The sequence below is a fragment of the Callorhinus ursinus genome, unplaced genomic scaffold, assembly GCF_003265705.2.
Source record: "Callorhinus ursinus isolate GAN/ISIS: 27379988/994484 unplaced genomic scaffold, GSC_fseal_2.0 scaffold4, whole genome shotgun sequence".
Lineage (NCBI taxonomy): Eukaryota > Metazoa > Chordata > Mammalia > Carnivora > Otariidae > Callorhinus > Callorhinus ursinus.
Window position 1 is genome coordinate 49479923 of NW_027397066.1, and position 21708 is coordinate 49501630.

The window sequence follows — 21708 nt, forward strand, 5'->3', positions numbered from 1 at the left end:
GGGGGATGGGGGGATGGGTTAGCCTGGTGATGGGTATTAAAGAGGGCACGTATTGAACGGAGCACTGGGTGTTATACGCAAACAATGAATCATGGAACACTACATCAAAAACTAATGATATAATGTAGGGTGATTAACATAACATAATAAAAAAAATTGCTAGATATTTAAAAAAAATCCCCTTAGTCTCCCCTTGCTCTTATTTCCTATAAATAAAGGAGATCACATAAACAAAGCAAGGTAGGACCCCAGAACCAAAGGCCAGTGCAATAGGGTTAAGAACCAGAATCCCAGACCCTGGGATTAAATACTGCCCAAATGACTCTTTGAAAAGCAGCTGTTAGCATAATAAACAGTGCCTGGTAATGCAAAGAGCTTAGCAAATTCTAATATAATGTGAGGGTTTTTTTTCCATTCAAGACAACCCTACTCTAAGGAAAACTCTAGGTGATAGGTAGTTTCCAAAGTCAGACACGCAGCTAATTTGGCTGCATCAGTCTCCTCCTGGCATGACTCTGGCTGCCGTGCATGGGGGAGGGCATGAAGAGGATTTAGATTTCAGATATATTTAGGACATAAAAATACAAAAGTCTTAAAAAAAAACAAAAGGCTTATTAGCTTGTTTATAGGGATTGATGGATTAGTAACAAGAAATTATATACTTGTAAATTCTCTTCTCATCTCCTTGATGCCAAAAAAAAGAGAGGAAGGATTACTCACCAACATGTTTTTAAAAGTGAAAACTGTGGCACAGGTTTTATCTACTCGGTGTCATTTTTCCAAATAATTTCATCCAAAATTTTCCTTGACACTATTGAATTTAGATGTAGTGTGGGTATCCCAGAGGGAGATCAAATCCAAACCCTATTAGCACCTTAAAAGTAAATTACCTTAGCTGTGTCAGCACAGTGTACATTTTGGTCTTTAAAGGACTACATACCCTATTTTGTCAGAGCATCACAAATTGATGTAGTTTAGCAAGTCTAGCTCCACTAACAAATGTGAGATTTCAACCTGGAATGTGTTAGTGTGGCTCTGGGATTCTATTTTCCATTTAGGGAATAAATTCAAACTCAGAAAAAATGGATCAGATTTGAAACAACAACAAAATATCATTTTTTTTCCTGCAGGCATGGCATAGCACCCTCTACTCGATCCATTATACAAGAATCCCGGCTCTGACCATTCTTGTATGCCGACAAGAGACAAAATAAATGCAAATCAGTATTTCCCTTTAGCAGTCAGTCACACAGCATGGATGTCCTGGTTTTCTGTACCATAGTCTCTTGCAATTGCCAGTCAGCCCCATTTGGATCTCACAGAATGGTTTTGGCACTTGAAAAACAGAAAAGCAGACTGAACACTACCACAGGTCCAAAAAGAAACACACTAACCAAGCTTACCTGAGACTAATTTCTTAAAACAGAACACCAATCTATTTGTGCACAGTGAGAAAGACAGCGACCAGTTGGAATAGATATTTATTGTTTGCTTGTTGTCACTTTCTAACTCCCCAGGAAAATGTATGAAGGAAACAAAATTATATTGAGTAGTTTTGCTTGATGAGCCTGGAAGGAGAGCAAGAGGAGTTGGCTGAGTAATGTCACAGCCATTGCCATTAAGCCGTGGTACCTTGATGCATCGGTCTTCATTCCAGGCTCCACCTGTGCACTGTACCTGCCATCCTTATCTATCATCCATGCTTCTCTGCCGTTCATTGAGCACCTCCTTTGTTCTTTTATCAGCATTTTTGAGTATTGTAATTGAGACCTGCACTGTGATTTTGCAATGCAGAGGAGGATCATCTATTTAGGCAGGGCTGTTCAGAAAGGTTCTTATCAAAAAATAAAAAAAGTCCCGTTCTGAAGGATGAGTAGGATGTATTTAGTAAGGCAATGTGGAGAATTTGCACTGACCATATTCTTGCAACACTTTCTTCGCTTTGCCTTGGGTATACTCCTCCCTCTTGTTTCCTTCCTGTGCAGCTGGTCCTTCTTAGCTTCCTTTTTTGGTTCCTCCCCATCACCGTGACCTCTCATTGTTGCTCCGGCCCAAAGTATAATTAGATCTAGTGTAGGCATTATCTGTTCTTTGTCCCAAGATGATCTCATATAGCCATATGGCTCTAAACATCTCATGATTCCCAGATTTCTATCTCCATTTTTTAACCCCAGACTCATAGATTCAACTGCTGACTTGTTATATCTACTTAGGCTTCTAATAAGTATCTCAATTCTAGAACTACACTTTTGGTATTCTCCCACTTGAGTCTTCTTAGTAAAGGGGGCTGCTCTGCCCTTCCAGGTACTCAGGCCCTAAGCCCTGCACCATTTTTTATTTGTTTCTTTTTGCTCATACTGCACACCCAATCCTATGAGCACAGGCTGCAAGATCCAGGATCTGACAAATTCTCAGCATCTTCATCACTACCGCCTAGGTTCCAGCCACTGTCATCTGGCCTTCGCTTTCTAGGTATAGCCCCTTAGTTGTTCTCTCTGCTTCCTTTGTGTCCTTCCTAAATTTGTTCTCAGTAGAGTTGCCAGAGGGGTACTCTTAAGATATGAGTCAGACCTTCTCCCTAGTCTGATTCATTCTCAAAAATCAACTCTGCAATCCCTTTAAAATGCACATCAGGTACTTCATATCTTTGATCCAATTTGAATAACTCCTCTCAATAAGATCAAATCCCAAATCTTGACCTCTTTCGCATCTTTTGACCTCCTTTCCTACTATTCTTCCTCTAGCACACTTGGCTTCGGCCATGACAGGCCACCTGCCTTTCCACAAACAGATGAGGTATTAGTTAGACCTGAAAGTCCCCCCCCATCCCCCAAACAGCCACCAGAGCCAACTTCCTCATCCCCTTTAAGTCTCTGCTTCACTGTCACCTTCTCAAAGAGGCTTACCCTATCCACTCTATTTAAAATTTCAGATTACTCCACCCCCACAAAATACTGTGAGGAATAAATAAGGCAAAACAGTTTCCTGACCTTGGGGAATTCATAATTTACCAAGGGAGAGAAGGGCTAAGACTCATTTTTGAATGGGATGGTAAGAGGGATTTCATAATTTTAAAGAAGAAAAATTCAGCTGAGTAAGTTTGAAGATCTAGTTGGCTTTATTAAGGTATTCATGAATGAGGCAGTGTCCCATCTAACAAGTAGAGGGGAACTCCAATGATTTGTACAATATGGAAGGTTTTTATAGGAGAGGGTAGGACAAGGAAATTATTAGCAAAACAGAGGAAAGGATTGTTTCAGGCAAGGTCGCCTTCCCTTGGGGGAAAAGTAGGGGGTCTTATTAGGTGGAATTACCTCATCTTTGGGGGGATGGAGAGGACTCTTGTGACAGATTACCTCATTGGTGTTTATCAAAAAATTTCTGACTGATTAGTTAAGGCTTACATTTGAAACTGCAATTGGTGACTTGGCCTCAGTGATGCCATTTTGGGCCTGTGGTTTTCTTTTCAACTATAGCTACGTCAACCTAGGCAGGTTAAAGAAGGAAGGGGATGCTTCTACCTAAGGTGGCAATTTAGCTGGTTAACTACTTCTGAGTTCACTGTACTTCTGTTTCTAAGGAAACATTTGATTGTCTTTTCTTTTAGAAACAAAAGTAATCATTCCAGGGGTGCCTGGGTGGCTCAGTCCGTTAAGCATAGGACTCTTGATTTTGTCTCAGGGCATGATCTAGAGTCATGAGATTGAACCCCACATTGGACTCCACTCTCAGCAGGGAGTATGCTTGAGATTTTTTTTCTCCCTCTCCCTCTGTCCCTCCCTCTGCTCAGGCACCTGCACTCCCTCTCTCTTGCAAATAAACAAATAAAATCTCTCTCTCTTTTTTTTTTAAAGTAATCATTACAGAAATTTAGGTAATTTTATACTAAACTGAGATAGTATCTATGGTGTTTTAAAACCTTTCCATTATTGTGGATCACCTACAGGTTTATTTGTCTATTGTTCAGCAGAATGTTAAATACATCAAATTCAATTGTCTATCTCTTCTCTTACTAGTGATTATTTTTGTGAACACCCTTTGTGGGAGAAGTATTTTAGTTAAAAGGAGCATAGGTTTCAAACTAATTGATCAAGATTTCTACCGTGATTTTGTAAAGCATTGCAGCAAATGCTTTAGAAAAGAGTTGACAGTTTATATCACCTCTAGCTCTTTCCTCTACTCAAATTGTAATTCTTTGGGAGATAATTTAAAAAAAAATAACTTTTTCCTGTCAGTTCAACTTGACATTGATTTTTTTTTTTTTTAAGATTTATTTGTTTATTTGAGAGAGCACGAGCCAGGGGTGGGGTGAGCGAGGAGCAATCCGCTTATCCAACTGACCCACCCAGACACCCCTTTTTTATTTTTAAGAGGCTTCACTTTCCTTAGTTTAATGCTTGCATCTCTTTCTCTGTGTTTTTTCAGTTTAACATATCCTATTGTTCCCACCCCAGCTTGACTCCAGTTCAAGTATAAGCATTGATTTTGCTGTTTGAAATCGTTGTATTTATTTCTTTATTTAGTATTGATTCCAAACAGTGACAATTTAGAAAATTTTAATGTCATACCATAGATTCTGTGTGTCAAATATTTTATAGCTAAACTTCTTCGAGGCTGGAAAAAAACAGGTAATTTTATGTTGGAAGATTCTGCAGTTGCTCGTGAAGGAAAGTACTTATTTTTAAAAAATAATATTTTTATTCTTTAAATTCCAAAACAAAAAATTATTTTGAGTTTAAGCAATGATTTTATTGGTGAAAAAAAATTTTTTAAGATTTTATTTATTTGGCTGAGAGAGACACAGCAAGGGGAGTGGGAGTGGGAGAGGGAGAAGCAGGCTTACCCCCTGAGCAGGGAGCCCGATGCGGGGCTCGATCCCAGGACCCTGGGATCATGACCTGAGCCGAAGGCAGACGCTTAATGACTGAGCCACCCAGGTGCCCCCAAAAATAAAATGTTTAGTGTATGATGCTTAAGGTTGTATATGTCCACTGCCCAATTTTTATGCTCTTTTTTTTTAATTTTACCAGATATAGCATGATGGGATTGAGAGAGAGGTAGAGATTAAAAATCACAACTGGTATATAGTACTTTAAACCAAGTATTTATTTAGGGAAAGATACTAGAAACTGACAAATTGAATACCCTCCAAATATAGGGGGAAAAGAAAATGGTTTAAAAAATGGTCAAACATGTAAGATTTTGTTACATTATTTGAATATTAACTTTATATTTTAAAACTGACAACCTTTTAGAACCAAGAATTATTCTTGGATGTTCTCTGTGAACCATTTTATGCTATATTTCCTTCATAAATTTATTAAAATTTGAGAGTATTTATTTGCCAGTATGCTGCTTGATCGTCTACCTCTCTCATTTAAAACACTAGTGCAGTATTAAGAGCAGAGAGAAGTGAGAGAGTCAGCTGTGCAGATCATCTGGGGAAAGACTCTTCCAGGCAGATGGAACAAGAGCAATACCCTGAACCAGGGTGATTCTGATGTGTCTGAAGAACTTCAGTTGGAGTGGAAAGAATAGGAGAAAAAGTACGTTAGTGGAAAAGTCAAAGGGTCTAGAATGGAAGGTTTTGTAGGCCATCAGAATGATTTTGGGTGCAAGTTTCACTCAAAGTACAATGGAAAAACCACAGCAGAGTTTTGAGCACACGTTACATATGTAATGTATTAAATGTTTTACATCTACCAGTTTGTAACATATTTATTGAGAGGGAAACTTCAGCCATGCCCAGACCCTAAATGATATATATACTTCCTTAAAGTGTGGATTCATTTTTATACTGAGAAATATATATTTAGTAAATATATATTTTGCAAGATAGCTTATCTCTATGTCTCTTTTAGTTCCTTTTAATTTTAAGTCCTTTAAAATCAGTTACTGTATTTATTCTGGAGTCCAATATACCTAGATCTAAGCCCGTAACAATTTGTGATTTCCTAGAATTGGTTACATTTTTGCCCAGGCTACCAAGAAGCAACATATCCCTTTTAGTTAATAAAAGAATGATAGCACTACCTTCCTCACTGACCCACACCCCTCCCCGTGTATCAGACACTTGAAAACACACATCTTTTAATTTCCTAAGTCAGAGAGACTATTTCCAATTTTGTAATACTTGTGAGAAGTAAGCTGAGGAGATATTTCAAAATATGAGTGAGTGTGAAGGGAGACTTTTCTTCCCACTACCATGGCTCCTGGAGCATCACATGACCTCAACTCTAATGCTCTTTTGCATAAATAACAAGAAATGAAGGATGCTGACTCCATATCACTTCCCCCTAATCTATACTAGATCACCAGTTGCCTACAGTCTTTGTCTGACTTCTGATGAAGTTGATGTAAAAGGAAATTATTGGGTGCCTGGGTGGCTCAGTTGGTTAAGCGACTGCCTTCGGCTCAAGTCATGATCCTGGAGTCCCAGGATCTAGTCCTGCATCGGGCTCCCTGCTGAGCAGGGAGTCTGCTTCTCCCTCTGACCCTCTTCCTTCTCGTGCTCTCTATCTCTCATTCTCTCTCTCTCAAATAAATAAATAAAATCTTTAAAAAAATAAAAAAAATTAAAGAAAAAGGGAAATTATTAGAAGAAAAAGAAAGTTCTATCTGTCTTCCCTCTATCTCTGTGCAGGACAGGGAGGAAGGGAAGAAAGGTAGCCTACCTAGGGATAGCAAGGAGGATACTTTTTGCATATGCATTTGAGAAGAATTGGCAACTAGCTGTGGTCAAACTTCTTCAGTTTGTGAAAGGGGTAGATATATCCCAAATTAGCTATTTATAGAGAGAGAAGAGCTGAAATTATGGATTTGAAGAAAAATAAACAATTAAAAATTCTTTTATCACTTTTTTCCTCTACTCTTTTTATAGAACTTTTATTAAAAAGTTGAAAGAACAGTACAAAAAACACTCATATACCAATTTTTTGTATTTACATTTGAATTTTTGACACATTTGACTGTCACTTTTCTGTGTATGTATGTGTATATATATATATTTAGCTGTGTTACTTGATTTTTCAAAAGTAAATTGCTGACTTTATAATATCTAATTCCTAAATCTTCCAGCAAACATGTTTTAAGAACACAGACATTCTCTCCCCACTATTAACACACACAGGAAATTTAATATTGGTTAAGTACTATCCTCTAGTACAGAATCCTTACACAAATTTTTCCGATAATTCAAATAATGTCCTTTATATAAGGCTTTGATTTTCCATGCAGTACCCAGTCAGGAATCACACATTGCCTTTAGTTGCTGTATCTCTTTAGCCTTCTTTAATGTAGAAGTTTTCCTACCTGTTTCAGTCTTTCATGAAAAAGACATTTGGTAGAGTCCAGGCCATTTGTCCTTTTAGAATATTCCACAATTTCAATCTTTCTGATTGTTTCCTCATAATTAGATTCAAGTTAAACATTTTTGGCAAGAAATCCATGTGGGAGATACTGTATCTTTTCCATTTTATCAAGAAGCTGCTTATTGGAACATTGAAAGGACATTGAAATTTTTATAATTAAGAGGAATCTGTCGAAACATATTTGAAAAATTTGTTTTCTACATCTCATTTTTAAAATTGTAATGGGTCTAGTCTACCTTTGTTTCTCAAATAGTTGAATGTTGTCTTTGTAATAGGCAGAGTTCATTGTCCAGTTAATAGCACAGATAAGTAATCAGCAAAATCAGTGCTTTGTGAGAAATGTCTTATCATTGTGGTAGAGGATGCTGTGGTTAACACACAGGAATGAGTCTTAACTCGACCTTGCAGCGTCAAGGAATATGCTCTAGATGAAGGCACATAACTGTTTAAGCAAAATGAGAGTGACAGGGTTGAAGTAGCATGAAATAAGGCTGGGTTTTTGTGGTCTTACAGTACATTTTTTCAGTAAATTTTATATTTTTAAGAGTATTAATAACACTCTGATTGTTTTTATTTCGGGGTTGTAGTGGAATTTTTAAGCAAAAAGAAACCTGTGATCTTCTCATACACAGCTTGGATCCTTACACTTACCATTTTTAGGTTCTTTATCATCTTCAGTAAATAAGCTTGGCTAAAAATAGCAGCTGGAGATTCATCTGCAATTCTAGTTTGAAATATTTTATCAGGAATAAGTAATCAAGTTTATGGAGATTCCAAAGAGTGGAGATTGAGTGAGAACTTCACCTCTCAGAAGGGCCTGGCATGTCCTGTAATAATAGGAATGAATGTCATTTCTTTAATGTGTACATACATTATCTCATTTAATCTGCAACACCACAACAAGTATTATTATCATAATTTATTTGCCCATTTTATAATCTGAAGGGAAGTTGCAATAAGAATTAAAAATCAGGAGACTTAGGGTCCTGATTGCAGTTCTTTGGGAAAAACAGGCAAATCATCTGAATTCCCTGTTCCTATTGTTAAATAAGTTAAATAAGACTAATAATTTTTTTCTAACATTATCTCAGAATTATTTTAGGGATTAAGTAACAAAAATGTATTAAAATCATGTTGAGAATTATAAAGTTTTCTGAAAAAATATTTTTTTTTAATTCATGATATGCTTACCTGTCCCAAAAGCCCTTGAGCTCTCGATTCTGGGGGTAGTTAACTGTCAAGGCCCAAATATTTAATTTTGTTTCTAATAAAATGTGATGATTTTTATCTACTGCTATACAGCTAAGTTTCCCTAAAAAGAGAAGGGTTTAGGCTAGTGCTTTGTCTCACTTTTTGAAGTGACAGATTTTTTTTTCACAATGAAATTGTCAAATAATAGATTTGCAGCAAGTTATTATCATAACTACAAATAACTTTTCAGCCCTTCAAAATGTTGGTTATATGGACATTAAATTCCTGTAATATCAGCACTTCCAAATTCAATTTTAAGTATATTCATAAATCAACACTAATACAATCAATACCTAACTTTTTTATTGATTGCATTTCTTCTTCTTCATTAGTGAGATAATTTTTAGCATTGACTAACTGAAGGAATTATTTTTTTTATTAATTTAAATATAATAGCTCTACTTACCCAATTTACCCATGCTTAGAAGGTATTATCAACCAACTAAGCATAAAAACTCTTCCACCCTAATGTTCTAAAAATATCCTTAATTGCTTATACTGTTCTCAGTAAGAACTAGTTGATATGTTTACTAACTATCTATTTGTTCCAGATCACAAAATTTTACTTTTTTTTTTAACATGGAGACTATTCAGTGATTTTTTTTTCCTAGCCTGTTTCATTCCTGTGTCTAACAAATAAAGTGATAAAGCTAGAGAACTACTGGACTCTTAAGGAATTAGGGTAGATTTTCAAAATAGTTATTTATACAGCTTCCTAAGGTTAGGCAACAAGGTCTACTTGTATAAATAAGATTTTAAAAGCATTTGAACAAAAATATGGCTGAACTAAACCATTTTTCCTGTCTCTACAATTCAAAGGACTGCCAATCTACTATGTGTGTCCTTACAGTGTAAGCATCACCATTTAAAGGTTTTCTATGGTTGGTTGCTTGCAAATTTAAATAACCAATTCATAGAACTTTTAAGATGTTAATTTTATAAAATGTAATGTTAACTCAAGTTATTGTCTCTAGACATATGAGGTAATTGCCCCTAGGGTTATTATCTGGAAGACCCCTACTCTGTTTAAAATGCAATAAATTTATTCATGAAAATGGCAAAAAGGAAGCCCAGGAACCATCCCCTTTTTCTTTTTCCTGAAGTTGCTTTAGTTAAGAAAATCAATTGAAATTGGAATAAAGAAATAAAAGTGAGATGTATTGTGTGTGTGTATGTGTGTGTGTGTGTGTATGTGTCTGAGGGTTTATATTTACATTCTGTTTTATTTAGTACCTGAAGCAGAGTAGGCATCCAGTGAAAGTTCTTAGAATGAATCTACCAAGATTTTGTTAGATACTTTGGGCTAGATGCAGTTTCTATTTGTATGGTTTTCATAATCTAGTTATGCAAAATTACTTTCTCTTTTAAGCCTAAGTTGATTTGTTTCTATTTTAAAAAATGTTCTTTCTTATTGTGGTGAATTTATCTTTGCTTACATGACAAAGGAAATTACTCTATGAGAAGAATGATACATATGTAACAATAAACATATCTGGGTAATTCAAGTCTGGCAGTTCCATTATTTCCTTTCACTATACTTCAGCTTCGCTACACCGTGCCACATCATCTAACCCCTTTAAGAAGTACTTTCAAAAATTGTGTGTGTGTGTGTGTGTGTGTGTGTGTGTGTATTAATAGTAACAATCTTAGGAGAAGTTATCCATTTTGTATGAGATTTAGGAAATTTCCTGAATAATCACCAGCAAACTTTGTCTTAAAGACTGCTGGATTTAATCATTGCAGTCAAAGGATATTTTTAAGAAATTTTTACCGAGGCAAGCCTGGATTCCATCCATTTCTAAGGAGCTTAGTATAATTGGGCCATAAAAGGAGATACAGGAAAGAATCTGTGGTTCTCTCCACTGTTGGTGAAGTTGTGAAGAGTAGAGAGTATTTGACCACAAGTTAGGGTGATCAGCTTTTTAGAGAGCTCAATGAGAAACAGCACTACCAGATCAAAAATATACTTAATATTTAATAAGTAATTATACACATGTGTTATTACTGCTTAACTGTGACAATTAGTAGTCTTTAATACTAATTAATAGTAGGGCTAATAGTGTGAGAAACTATAGAAACATTTTCTAAATGTGTCTTTTTGTCCTCTGATACTACAGATCTTTTATTGGATATTTAAATTTGGTGGCTATGTCATTGCATATTTTTCAGATATATAAATGTGAGACTTAAAAAGTACAATAATTAAACAGATATGACTTATATTTAAAAGAAATAGCTGTGAACTGTTTCTTTCTGTTTGTCTTTTTCTGTCTTTTTTTAAGAGAATTAAAAGTGAATATAGTCAAAAGTAAAATTCTCTTTGACCTATAGTTCTGCTTTTACCAAGCCCACATTACATAGATTCCTAGTGTCAATCCAATGTGATTGCATCAAACTAAATATCTTCTCAACAAAAATGTTGAGGATAGGGGTCCCTGGCTGGCTGAATTGGTAGAGCATGCAACTCTTGATTTGCGGTTGTTGAGTTCAAGCCCCACATTGGGTGTAGAGATTACTTAAAAATAAAACCTTAAAAAAAATGTTGAGTATAGAATACAAAGGATTTTACTTAATATCATTACCTAATAGGTTTTTAGACTTGTAGGAATTAGTTCCCATCTCTCCAAATATGCCCCTCCACTTTGTATCTAGAGACTTATTTGGGAGACCAGCTTTTTATTAGTCAGTTCTTTTGCATCTGTGAATTCATCATATATGTTGTCCATGTCCAAAATATTCATCATTTTTAAACACTTCCAAGCACTCTGGTTGTTAACATAAAGTAGAACACTATCAAGGATAATGGTTTTAAAGCACTGACGTAATTTCACTTTATGATTTCAAGATTGGATTCCAAATAAGTTACAGTTTTAGTAAAGGAATGAGAAAGTCCTGTTTAACTTGATTGCCTTTGGTAGTGACATTTTCTTTGAAAATAGTCTTAAATCCCCCCAAAATAAGTCATGTTTTTCTCTGTATGAGATTTTGTCCTAATCTACACAGAACTTCGTGCAACTCAGATGAGATCAGTTTACCTTTTCTAGGTTCCTTATAGCTTTTTCAGAGTTCATCAGTTCTGTAGAAACATCATAAAAATTTCTCCTACTGTAAACTTTTTCTTCATTCTCATCTGTCATATATTTCAAAATTAGGGAAAGACAGTCTTTTTATCCCACACTTTGAAAAGAGGATTTTATAGAAGACCAGTATTTTAACATCTTCTCTATGACCAGGAGCAATGATATCCATCTTGTAAGACATGTCTCAGGAGATTGTCTCCTTACCTTTAGAAAGTTAAAAAAAAAAAAAAAAACTGCACATTTTGAGGAAACTGAAAAGTGACCAAAAAGTTTCATTATAAAGCTTCATTATCACAGGTAAGCAAACCACATCTCCTTTTAGCTGCCTTGTGTACAAGGTATATAGGACATTTAATAGGTAAGAACTGTTTATTTTCTTTTCTAAAAGGTTTATAGGCTAAATGGAATTTTTCAAAATTTACATTTGCACTGTCTATTGAATATGCACATAGATGAGTAAAGTCTATTTTATGCCTAAACAAGGTGTCAACAATCTTTTGTTTGTGTCTTCTGAAGTTTCATTAAAATTTTTATAGAAGTCAAGAAAATGATTTCAACTCCATGTTTCAAATCAAAATACCTAAGAGGTAGGGGAAACATTTTTTGTTGCCAAGATTCAATACATCATTTGATATCCTATAGAAAGTATGATTATTAATAAAATCTGATGGAATGAGCTCTACACTATGAAGGGCCAAAACCCATGGCTATCAAAATTTTCCCCTTTGTTTATCCACAGCACATTTATTTGCAATCTCCAAATCAAGAAAAGTAATTTTCCTTAGGTACTTAGAAAAATCAAGGGAACAAAACAACAATGAATGTTTATTCTTATGGCATACTCCAGTGCATTCAATGACTGTTAGTTTCAACTGAGCATTGGTGTCTTTTTTTTTGGGGGGGGGGATTTTTTTAAAAAAAACCTTTTGATTTTACAAAAACTTGCGTGTCTCTTCCCAAACTTGTGAGATTCAGCCTCCATATGCACATTCATACAACCTTCTCTTTCATGTGTATGTGTGGTCCCAAATTCATTTCTGCATATTGTTCGGAATGTTCTGTCTTGGTTATCTCTCTAATCTGATTTCATGAATTCTTCCATGTGTCTTTAAAATAACATAGTTGTTTAGCCCTTTTTAGTATTGTCATACTATTATATTAGGGTCATTCTCAGTTTCATCAATGAATTGTTAGAAACATGGTCACAATATTTACAATGTTAAAAATTGAAGTAGTGCTATCCTGATACAAGGCACAAAAATTAACCCAAAGTCATAGAGGAAGACATGATCCCAAGCACTAAAGCTCTATCACTCAGACGGATGCAGCAATGGATGACCCAATACTGGGAAGTGCAAATCATGGATGCCAACATCAAGAGTCGGGGTGAAAAACAACAGGAGTTACTAAAGAAAGTAGCTAATCAATGCTACATCCATTCAACACTACAGATAGTATAGCTTCTAACCTCTGATTTTTAGGCTGTCATTCAGATTTGTACTTTTCTTCCAAATTTCTGAAGCATCTCTGATGGCGGGGATCCATTTATGTCTTGGGGAGGACTTTCCAAGGGTTCAAAAACATAGTACTAAAACTAGGACAGTCCTGAGTAAACCTAAACAGTTAGTTACACTCCCACCAATCCTAGCCCTACTGCATACTAGTTGAATCATCTGGGATAAATTACTTACTCAATGTGCTTCAGTTTCTTCATCTATAAACTAGAGATAATAATATCACATCGTAATGTTTTGTATGATTAGATATCCTAATAAATAAGCACTTCCAACAGAATATTAAATTTTTGTTAAAGATTTTATGTATTTATTTGACAGAGAGATAGCGAGAGCAGGAACACAAGCAGGGGGAGTGGGAGAGGGAGAAGCAGGCTCCCCGCAGAGCAGGGAGCCTGATGCGGGACTCGATCCCAGGACCCTGGGATCATGACCTGAGCTGAAGGCAGACGCTTAACGACTGAGCCACCCAGGCGCCCTTAAATTTTTAAGTTATACTTTAGCTATTATTATCATCACCTTACATAACTCAGAAATACTAAGGATGGAACTTTGTCTGCCTAGCTTCTTTTCCTACCCTCACCCCAGATACTCCTAAAATCTTATTTACTGCTCGATCATTTCATTCCTTAAAAAGTTCTAAGTGATCACTAAACAGTTTTTGGTTTATCAACTTTAATCTACCCTTTTTAACCTATTACTGTGTTTAACTCTCAACTCCACTAAGCTTCTTAGTTCCTACATTTTCTACTATTTCCTTTTCTGTTTCCTTCTTTATGATAGTTGTAAGTTTGGCTCACCAACTATGGTGAGATTTTATTTACTTATTATTATTATTTTATTTTATATTTTTAGAATGGGAGAGAAAGTGGGGAGGGGCAGAGGGAGAGAGAGGGAGAATCTTAATCAGGCTCCACACCCAGCACAGAGCCCGAGGAGGAAGGGGAGGGTTTGATCTTACAGCCCTGAGATCATGACCTGAGCCAAAACCAAGAGTCAGACACTTAACTGACTGAGCCACCCAGGCACCTCATATTTTGTTTTTTTAATTCAAAGCAAGAAATTTTTCAATAACTTAGAGTGTGCTATGCTGATTTTGAACCCAAGGAGATTTGCTGAATAAGTTCTATTGAATCCAAAGGATGTTGGTTTTGGATGTTTTTGTGACATCTTACTTGCTAGTGTTTCTCTTTTAGCAATTAAAGCCTGAAAATGTTTAGATTTTTTTTTTAATGTAATACAAACTTGAAAATGTTTTGCTGAGTTTTTGGTTAATTTACTGTAAAAATTCTAAGAAATGCAGTTATATTGCTTTTCTCGCTGGGTTACTCAACTTTGACCTTCATCCTGTTCTGTAACAAATTCCTAATTTCCTGAGTCCATTGAGCCCTTTATTTTCTCAAACATTTGCAGAGTGAACTTTGTGTCTGATGACCTGGTTCCCAAGAGTTAGAGCAATGCTGGGAACTGATTTACAGAATTTATACAACATTTATCAGAAAATAGTCTTTTGTAACCCTACTGACTTATGTGATCCATTAGTAGCAAGGCAAGTGCTCATATGTTTGCAAAAAGGAATGAAAACTTATTTTAGCTATGTTACAAATGTTTCAGAATGAGATATGTTTAAGAGGCAATTTAAAAATCATGTTATTATGCTTTAACAAATCTGACTGTACATTTAAGTATACACATTATTATGCAGAAAGTAAAACAGGTTATTGATAATTACTGGCCCACATTTAATAATTACTAGAGGGTGATTTTCAAATAGTGTCTGGAAAATGCAACTTTCTAAAAGTTTGAAAAAAGAAAAACCATCTAGAGGGTTTCAAAATTAATTCATATAGTTTGTGCCCCATCTGCAAACACTTATGCAGTTAAAATGAAAACCATTTCAAAATCTGTTTCTCCATCTTGTTTGTTGACTTGCCTTTTGAACAATAAAGTTGGAAACATCAGGATTTCCGCAAAAGGTCTTAGTGTACTCAGATTGAATTACTATAAATCATAAGACAAAAGTCACATTTCCCTTTTCTGTAAATTTGGATTTAGTTTCATTAAATGTACCTATTTGTATATTTGAGTGTTTTACATTGTCAGAGTAGCTTTCACAAAACATCATTGTTTAAGACATTTTTATTTCCCAAATGACACTCACCCTTTTGTGGTATTTGAGTTACTCAGCAAGCTATCCATAGGTTTTACAAAATATTTGGCATTTCAAATATGAATAGAAACTTCATAGAAAGCCTGAAAAATAAGTATTGTTTTTAATAAAAATTTCTTTGTAGAGAGGATAGAATCATTTCATTTCTCAAAAGTATCTTCTTTCCAGAATATCGTTCTGAGAATCACTCCGTCATTCTGCTTGAAGATTTTCTCTCACACCTCACCATCTTCTATTTAGAAGTTAATCTCCTTGAAGTTTTTGATTTTTTGTATTTAAAAAAAATTTTTTATGAGTTTGCAAGCCATTCTTTCCAACAAATCATACTAGTTTATGAATGGTACACCTTCAGGGGGGAAAATATAAGGTATATATCTTCTGTTGCTACTTTGTCTTTCTGTTATAACTGAAGGAAGAATATAAAGGTGAAATTGAGCCCCTTTATCTTTTATTATTCAAAAGTCGTAAACACATTTGTACAGTAATGAATGTAGAATTCAAATTCTAAAGTTAAAATCTGCTTCCTTTGGACGATGTAGGAATTTTGTGACCTTAATTCATCAGTAACACAAATATTAGTAACATAAACTAAATTGGCAATGTTATCAAGTGGACTTAGGTAGTTCATCAGTTAGTTGGAATAATGTTTTGTGTCCTTAGTTAACATAATATTAACATTTATTTTTGTTCTGGTTATTATTTTTCTGATCCATCCCTTATCATTTTTATAAACTTTTGATTATTTATATGAAAGTAGCTGCCAAACAAGGAAATAATCCAGACTGTTTTCAGATTTTTTTAAAGATTTTATTTATTTATTTGAGAGAGAGAGCACAATGGGGAGGGGCAGAGGAGAGGCAGAAGCAGACTCTCCACTGAGCAAGGAGCCCAAAATGGGGCTCCATCCCAGGGCCCTGAGATCATGACCTGAGCCAAAGGCAGACGCTTAACTACTGAGCCACCCAGGTGCCCCTGTTTTCAGATTAAAAAAGGAAATAAGAAACAATGACCTTGTGTAAGAATTACATAAAAGATCCCACATTTCTCAAAACAAACAATCAAAAAAAATTGACTTTCTCACTTTCATATATATTATCTTTCTTTTTTTGCTTTCATATGTATTATCTTAATTACTTATCACAGGAATCTGAAGATTTATTTTATCTCTACGTGAATGAGGCTTTTGATACTTAAAAGGTTAAGTAGTTTGTTCAAGGTAACAATTGTGAAATTGGACTGACAAGGTTAAATCCATGCCTTTAGACTCTACAGTTTACTCCTGAAGTCTTCTTCCATGCATAGTTTGGTCCCATTGTCGTAACTGTTTAACAGTTTGACATTTTGACATATCTTAAGATATTATCGTGTAACAACCCTCTCATTCTCCAACTCTAATTTTATCTTTTACTTAAGATTTTAGAGTAGGTGATTTAAGAACCTGAGATTTAAGAGTCCCAAAGATTGTATAACGGGCAGCATGATACAACTTTTAGGTTATAATTGAAATCCATTCTAGAAGGTGGGGATAATTTAAGAGAGATTCATTCATTTAGTCAACATATTAATTGTGCATCCATTCTATGGTAGACAATTTTGTAGGACCTGCAGATACATTGGTGATCAGAAGAGATAAAACAACTTATTCTCTTGGAATGTACCTTCTAGTGGGGGATACAGACAATCAGCAAGCAATATTAACAAAATATATAGTTTAGATTAAGTGCTGATGAGAAAAATAATGCAGGGAAAGTAATAGAGAAAAAAAATAGGGAAAATGTGTTCGCAATTTTAAATATGGTGACTCAGAAAAATGCTCTGTGAGAAGGTGACATTTGAATGAGGGACTGAAGGAGAGTAGCAAGTAAGCCATGCAGCTATCTTTTGAAAGGGCATTCCAGGCCAAAGGAACATCAAAGGCAAAGCCTCTGAGACTGGAATGTCTTCAGCATATTCAAAGAATGGAGCAGGCCAACTAGGTGGAATGAACTGAATGAAGGGGAGACTAGGAAATGATGTCACAGATATGCAGATGTTATAGTGCCTTGTAGACCCTTGAAAGACTTTGGTTTTTACTTTTTTTTTAAATTAACATATAATGTATTATTTGTTTCAGGGGTACAGGTCTGTGATCCATCAGTCTTATATAATACCCAGTGCTCATTACAACACATACCCTCCCCAGTGTCCATCACCCAGTTACCCCATCCCCCTTCCCCCCTCCCCTCCATCAACCCTCAGTTTGTTTCCTAAGATTAAGAGTCTCTTATGGTTTGTTTCTCTCTCTCTGGTTTCAACTTGTTTCATTTTTTCCTCTCTTCCCCTATGATCCTAAGTCAATCAGAGAAAGGCAATTATCATATGATCTCACTGATATGTGGAATTTATGAAACAAGGGGAAGAGTGGTTTTTACTTTTATTGAAATGGAAAACATTGGATGCCTTTCATCAATGAGTCATATTACCTGAATTATATATTTAAAAAGAATTTCTCTGCCCTGTTGAATATAGAGGGAAGGGGGACAAGGGTCAAAGTGGGAAGATCAGTTAGGAGGCTATTAAAAAATGGGTGGCTCCAGCCAATTTGGTGTAGTTGAGGTGATGAGCAACTGCCAGATTTAGGAGACAGGACCTACAAGATTTCCTCAGGGTTTCTTAATGAAAGAGAAGAATCAATATGACTCCTAAGTTTTTGGCAAGAATACCTCAAAGAATGAAGTTGTTGTTTATTGAAATGGAAAAACAGAGGGAAGAGAAGTTTTCCTGGGTGGTAGAGGGAGAAAAAGGATGTGATGAGGGGCTCAGTTTTGGACATATAATATTTGATACTTTTTAAACATCCAGTGGAGATTAAATGAATGCAGAGCTATACTGACATAGAGAATTCAGCTCTAAGGCATTTGGTCTAAGCAGAGGGGATTATTGCCATCATTTAAAAACAAATATTTCTTAAGCATCTTTGTGTGTCAAGCCCAGTACTAGGTGCTGGGATATAACATTAATAAGATATAAAAATAACAAGGTACATAATGGTATATAGTACATATTGTAGGTGATTAAGTAAGATTAAGTGCTCACAAACGTGGAACTTTGAAAATAAGAATACGTGTGATCTGTTATCACATTGTTACAACCATACCTAAGAGTTTCATTCAACTGGTCATCCTCTTGAAGGGTTTTTGTTGTTGTTGTTGTTGTTTTTCATGGCTTGGCCTCCTGGAATTTCTATTATGGCACACTGTTATAAAGAGGGCTATTCTCACAGCTCTTTTTAGCATTTAATATCCATTGTTCTATTCCTTTCATCTTATTTATAAAATTCAAGTGGTGAGTTGTGTTTGAAGGGTGCTGCTATCACAGTATAGTATACACAAGGTAGTTGGTGTTGATGTTTTCTGAGCTAGACAGTAATACCTGAAAGGCGAATTAATCAGTAGACATTTTTGTTCTGTCTTTGAGTGTAATGTACTTTTTGTACTGATGTTTTGACATCTGGTGTTCTTCTCTTAATAACTCTGCATGGGGTTTTTGAAGGACTTATGAAGGCACTGAGTAAAGTAAATGCATTTCTAATAATGCAACTACCCAGACAAAGGCAGGAATTTTTTGGTTTCTTCTTTTCTTTCTTTCCTTTTTTTTTTTTTTTTTGTTAGTGTTTTAGGTCTTTAGGGTACATTTGAGAATGTGTTATACCTGCCATTTTTCCCATTATAGAAGACTGCTGTGCTGAACATTGGTGCTTGATACTCAATCACAGCATCTTTCCTTTGAGTCAAAGAAGAGAGCAAATAGCCCTCTGTTCAGGGAACCAGGTAGCACTAACCACTTTCCACTCTCAAACAGTAAAAGTAATTTAAGCTATCTGAGACCCAACACTACTTTAGTAATGTCCCCTGGAGAACAAAGCAGTTATAGCAAAATTTCATGTAGTTTTCTTTCATGATTTGAGCTCCTTCTGAGAAATATATCTAGAGTTATGCAGGAATATTTCAGAACTGTTTCATTGACAGTGTTCTAGCAGAGTTCTTTATCAAATAACTGTGAAGACTTATCTGTTGCTTTGAGAAGAGCTATGATTTAGGTTACAGCATAGTGACTGGCTTGTAAGAATTTCCATATTCAGAATAATCTTTGTATGAGTTTTATATAAAGCAGAAAAGTATGAAGTTTGAATAAAAACAAACAACACTAGAAAACCTGGATATTTATGTATTTTTGAAGTGAGCTAACAGTGTGGAAGACAACTAAATGTAGTAATTTCCATCCTAAAATAAAAATCAGTGTGTATGATCTACACAGCTGAAAAAGATGTCAGTTAGAAACACATTGCTTTGTTTTCAACTAAAAAATTCCCCATGCTTATGTTACACTTTTACTACTTAAATATATATCCATAAAAATCAATGTCATTGTTTTGTGTTTTTTTTTTCATTTTGTATAAATGGCATTATACTGTATAGGTCCTTTGCCACTTACGCTTTTAAAAAATCTAATAGTAGGTTTTTGAGAAGTATCCATGTTTGTGACTATAAATTTAGAACACTGATTTTCAATTGCTCTTCAGAATATCATTTCTATAAATCAACCATTATTTATTTGTTCCCCTACTTATGGAAAGTAGGTCTTCAGGGCTTTTCAAGAAACCTACAAAGAAAAGAAGCATTGATAGTCATAGAGTTTCTCAACTCTGCTCCAGCATCTTGGTATACCGATATGTTGGGCCACTATAAATTCTAATGCTTCACAGAAGTGGTTTTGGGTGGAGGCAAACTACCATGGGGAAAGAATGGAGTTTGGAATCTTAGAACAAGGACAGAAATGAGATAGTACACAGAACAAGGTACGTGAAAGGAATGGAACTCACAGGACTATTTTAACAGAGCCCCCCAAAAATGCAGTTTTAGTACAGAAGCTTTTATGAGCTTTTTCTGTTTATTAGCCCTATGTGTTTTATGCTGCTATGGGGGATATAATACTGAATGCTTATTTTCCGTCTGTGTATAACAGGCTCTATTCATGCAAAACCCTTCAAGGATCAAACTTCCTGATCTCCTTAAGCCATTCAGTATGAATATAAAGCCAGTGAATATCCTCATTCTTTTAGATCTTCCACTAAACAAATGGTATGCATATGTGGCTGTTCATCAGAATTAACTGATTCCCATAAAAATGCATACTTTTATGAACTCAACCTTGGAAATTCTGATAAAGAACTTAAATGACAGAAGAATTGTATTTTTTTATTAAAAGTACCTTGGTGATTTAAAAAGCATTTTAGTTGAGACACCACTTCCCTAAGTGTATAACTTAATTTTTTAGAGTATTCCCTGGTGGGAGTTGTCAAAAAAAATAGCCTATAAAAGTGATATGAGTTGAAAAAATAAAGCTTTTTCCTAAAATCGTAGGTCAGAATTATGTTGATTTGCTTCAACTCTTTGTATCCTGAAAATACATATAACCAAAAAAAGTGCAAACACTATTGTCATCCCTGAATATCAAACTGATTTACACCTCAGGGAGAATATTAAATGCTTTACCTATGACCTAGAAAACCCAAATAATTAAGTTATCTTGTTTATGTGTGCATAGGATATGTAGTACATTATGAAAATCACGCTCCATGAATCCAGGTCCTCATAAGACTTCATAATTTGTTATGCATAATTGCAACTTACGGCTTTTCTGTTGTATTTCCAGCACAGTGATGCAGTCCATGACCTTCTTCTGGATGTGATCACGTGGGTTGGAATTTTGCTGTCACTTGTTTGTCTCCTGATTTGCATCTTCACATTTTGCTTTTTCCGCGGGCTCCAGAGTGACCGTAATACCATCCATAAGAACCTCTGCATCAGCCTTTTTGTAGCTGAACTGCTCTTCCTGATCGGGATCAACCGAACTGACCAACCAGTAAGCAACTTACACCAATAATAGGAAAAATATCTCCATTTCCAGCTTTCCAGTACTTGAAATATTCTTGTTTGAAAGTACCCTTTTAAGATTTAAGTACCCTTTTTAAGATTTTATTTATTTGAGAGAGAGAGAGAGCAGCAAGAGAGGGAACACAAGCAGGGGCAATGGGAGAGGGAGAAGCAGGCTTCCCGTGGAGCAGAGAGCGCGATGCAGGGCTCGATCCCAGGACCCTGAGATCATGACCTGAGCCAAAGGCAGACGCTTAACTGACTGAGCCACCCAGGCGCCCCATGTTTTGCTTTGTTTTTATCAGAACAGAATATTGAGGAAAGTTAAGTAAAATCATTTGGGGAATGGAAAGGTGTCTTTCCTAATATATATATAACTGTTATTTTTCAAAGCTTATCACAGGCTTT

The 21708-nt window shown here is 35.4% G+C and overlaps 1 protein-coding gene across 6 annotated transcripts in view; it reads left to right on the plus strand.

Moving 5' to 3' along the window:
* ADGRL3 (adhesion G protein-coupled receptor L3) overlaps positions 1-21708 on the plus strand; it is a 790703-nt gene that overhangs the window by 677402 nt on the left and 91593 nt on the right. For all 6 annotated transcript variants that reach the window (XM_073891741.1, XM_073891740.1, XM_073891744.1 and 3 more), the window contains one exon: positions 21080-21289. In XM_073891741.1, the coding sequence (XP_073747842.1) occupies positions 21080-21289 (210 nt within the window). The remainder of the gene's footprint in view (positions 1-21079; positions 21290-21708) is intronic.